The following is a 2,845-nucleotide window of genomic DNA, read 5'->3' on the forward strand; positions in this document are numbered from 1 at the left end:
GGTTCCCATTTTCATTTCAAATGTTCCACACTTCCATTTCTAATAATTAATTAATAACTAATGGCACAGTCCTGATGCTTAAAATGTAATTACTATTTTATTTTATAATTTCAATAATTAGACATGAACAATGAACATGTTATAAAAAAATTACCACTAAGCTAGTAAATAAAAAAAAAATATTCTATATGGATGGACAATAACTGAGTTTTCTAAATGTTCTCAAATATAAATGTCACATGATGAAATAATATATATAATATATATATATATATAAATAAAAGCATTTTAACATAATATATTCGATTAAATTACATATTTTTTATATTATATAATATTAATGATACAAATTATTTATAACATAGATTGTAACATATAATGAGGATTAACTATCATAAGATATTATTTTTGAACACAATCAGCAAAATGATGGAAAATCTTCTATATTAATATTATAATCTTTAGCATTTTAGATATATTATTATTATTCCATTACATGTAATTTAGAATCCATAAATTGTATCATCTTCAAATCAGGTTACGGCTATAGTTCTATATGAATAACATTATGCTATTTTAAAATGTTTTATGTTTTAATATTTGTTTAGTTAAATGCAATTTGCTTGAGTCGTATTTTTTTATTCTCATGTTTTATAGATTATATAAAATATAACATTAAATATTAATTATAGAAATAAGTGGTTTATTATTTATTGATTTGATACTAAATGTAATGTTTAACGTAATATTTGTCTCAAACTAGTTAATTTGCTCTGTCATAACCTATATAATGCATTAATCACTGATAACTTATGTGAAAAAAAAACAATAAGCCGTATGAAATATAGAAAATAATATTATTGTACAATATTATGGTTTCTAAATTTTCCTACTTTTACTTTGACAATTATATTTACAATAAATGTATTAAATAATTATTTTTAATTATTAAAAAATTATCACCACGTTAAAACCATTTAAAATTGAATTACTCTTATATTAAAAATTAAAATTTGTACATGCTTTGAAATACGATTATGGTACTATTTTTTTTTTTTTTTTTTTTTTAGTACTGATCCGGAACCCGCAAAAGGCTTAAATCCTTCTTGATTTTCATCCTGAAATTAAAAATATTAAGTCATTTATTTAAACTTGTAGTATTCAATTTTACTACAATAAAATAAAATGGTATGTTTATTTCTTTTAATGATAAGAAATAGCCATTAATATAACTCAAAAAATATTTTTATTAATACACTAAAGCCGCATTCACAATATGATAAAAACTGTGATAGTTGCTGTCGTGAAAGAACTATCAAGTATGCATGATAGTGCAAGAGTGAAAAAGTAGATAGTGAGATAATACCAATTGAGAAGTTTGTACGATGACAATAAGCGGTTGCAAATGTAACTATGGCATTTTACTATCATCTTGTGACAATGGCTTTAATTCCACAAATGAGTGGTTATTAAAGTGACTGATTTTTGATCAGTATGCTCAGACACCAAACCCACTTTTGGATCAGTTGTAACATCACATCACTTATGTATTTATCTTATATATGCACAGTGAAGACAGTATCAGTGTGAAACAAATCATAGGATTTAATTTAATAGAATTATAGTTATTTGTATNACCCACTTTTGGATCAGTTGTAACATCACATCACTTATGTATTTATCTTATATATGCACAGTGAAGACAGTATCAGTGTGAAACAAATCATAGGATTTAATTTAATAGAATTATAGTTATTTGTATATTTAAATTTATTAATTATTACCTCTTTGTCTTTATTCACAGACCGGATGTTCCTTATAAACTGTATAGTTCCTATATTATAATCATAATCTGGAATTCCTCTTTGGTACACTGCTCTAACTTGATTCGATTGATCATCAGAATTGTCTTTCTTTTTTTTTCCATCTAGTCGATTTCCCGAACCTTTGAACGCTATGAACCCTGTTGGTTCTGGCATTAAATCAGCAGGATCAACCATCATCTCTTCTTCTGCTGGTTTTTTCATATGCGTAGGTTCCTGATAACCAACTGGTGCGGCAAATTCAACATTCATATCACATTCAATGATACTAACAGCGTTACCCGGTTTGGTTTCTAACACACACATTTCATAAATTTTTTGATTGTACTTTATTGCTATTACATCACCAGTAGTCAGACAAGCAAAATTGCGTAAGCAATTTTCCAAAACAGCCTTTGGGTTTGTGATATCTAAGAATTCAGAATTTTGAGGTTGAAACTTTGAAAAGGTGGCTACTTCTAATGAAACACTTTCAACTTGCACCATATCTCCTTCATCAAGCAATATGTTTTTCATCATCTAAATAAAAAAAATTGACAATATACACGAGAGTTACAATAATTGCAGAAACAAATGTTAAATTTCCATACTGATTAATGATTACTTTATTACCTTTTTTTAAAGAGGATGTTAGCGGTATATTTGTTTTCTTTCAGATTCTAGTCCAACATAAATAAAATGCATTTACCGAAAATCATTTTTTATGATTTTTGAAAAATTGGAAAAATTAGCTATTACACAAATGAGAATAATATTTTTGAGGGTTTGATGAATCGCTAATACATTTAATATTATTTGACTTAAAAATAAAATTTTTTTGTAAATTTAAATGGATATTAAATTATTTTGAGACAATATTTAGACAAATCGATATGTCATGCATTAAATAGTATTATTCTTTATTATTTTTTTAACGGGTGATTTTAATCTAAGGTAACTCAAAAATAAAAATATTATTTTGGGTGAATGTATGTTGCTTATAGAGAGAGAAAACAAACAGAATACTGACAATCCTCTTAAAT

General features: G+C 25.4%; 1 protein-coding gene across 1 annotated transcript; it reads right to left on the minus strand.

The window, feature by feature from the left end:
• Window positions 1-698: 698 nt before the first annotated feature.
• Window positions 699-2,378, minus strand: LOC111027589 (ubiquitin recognition factor in ER-associated degradation protein 1-like). Its single transcript, XM_022305993.1, has 2 exons — window positions 1,785-2,378; window positions 699-1,118 (listed from the first exon to the last, which is right to left on the minus strand). Exons 1-2 carry the CDS (start codon window positions 2,340-2,342, stop codon window positions 1,044-1,046), a joined length of 633 nt encoding a protein of 210 aa, XP_022161685.1. The 5' UTR covers window positions 2,343-2,378; the 3' UTR covers window positions 699-1,043.
• Window positions 2,379-2,845: the final 467 nt, after the last annotated feature.

This window comes from Myzus persicae, unplaced genomic scaffold (genome assembly GCF_001856785.1).
Source record: "Myzus persicae strain clone G006 unplaced genomic scaffold, MPER_G0061.0, whole genome shotgun sequence".
NCBI lineage: Eukaryota > Metazoa > Arthropoda > Insecta > Hemiptera > Aphididae > Myzus > Myzus persicae.

Excerpts from the sequence above, each read along its gene's own strand:
- LOC111027589 (XM_022305993.1), bottom strand. The coding sequence starts at position 2,342 with ATGATGAAAAACATATTGCTTGATGAAGGAGATATGGTGCAAGTTGAA. Across the intron at positions 1,119-1,784 it reads CTGTGAATAAAGACAAAGAG|GATGAAAATCAAGAAGGATT; the intron begins GTAATAATTAAT and ends TTTTAATTTCAG.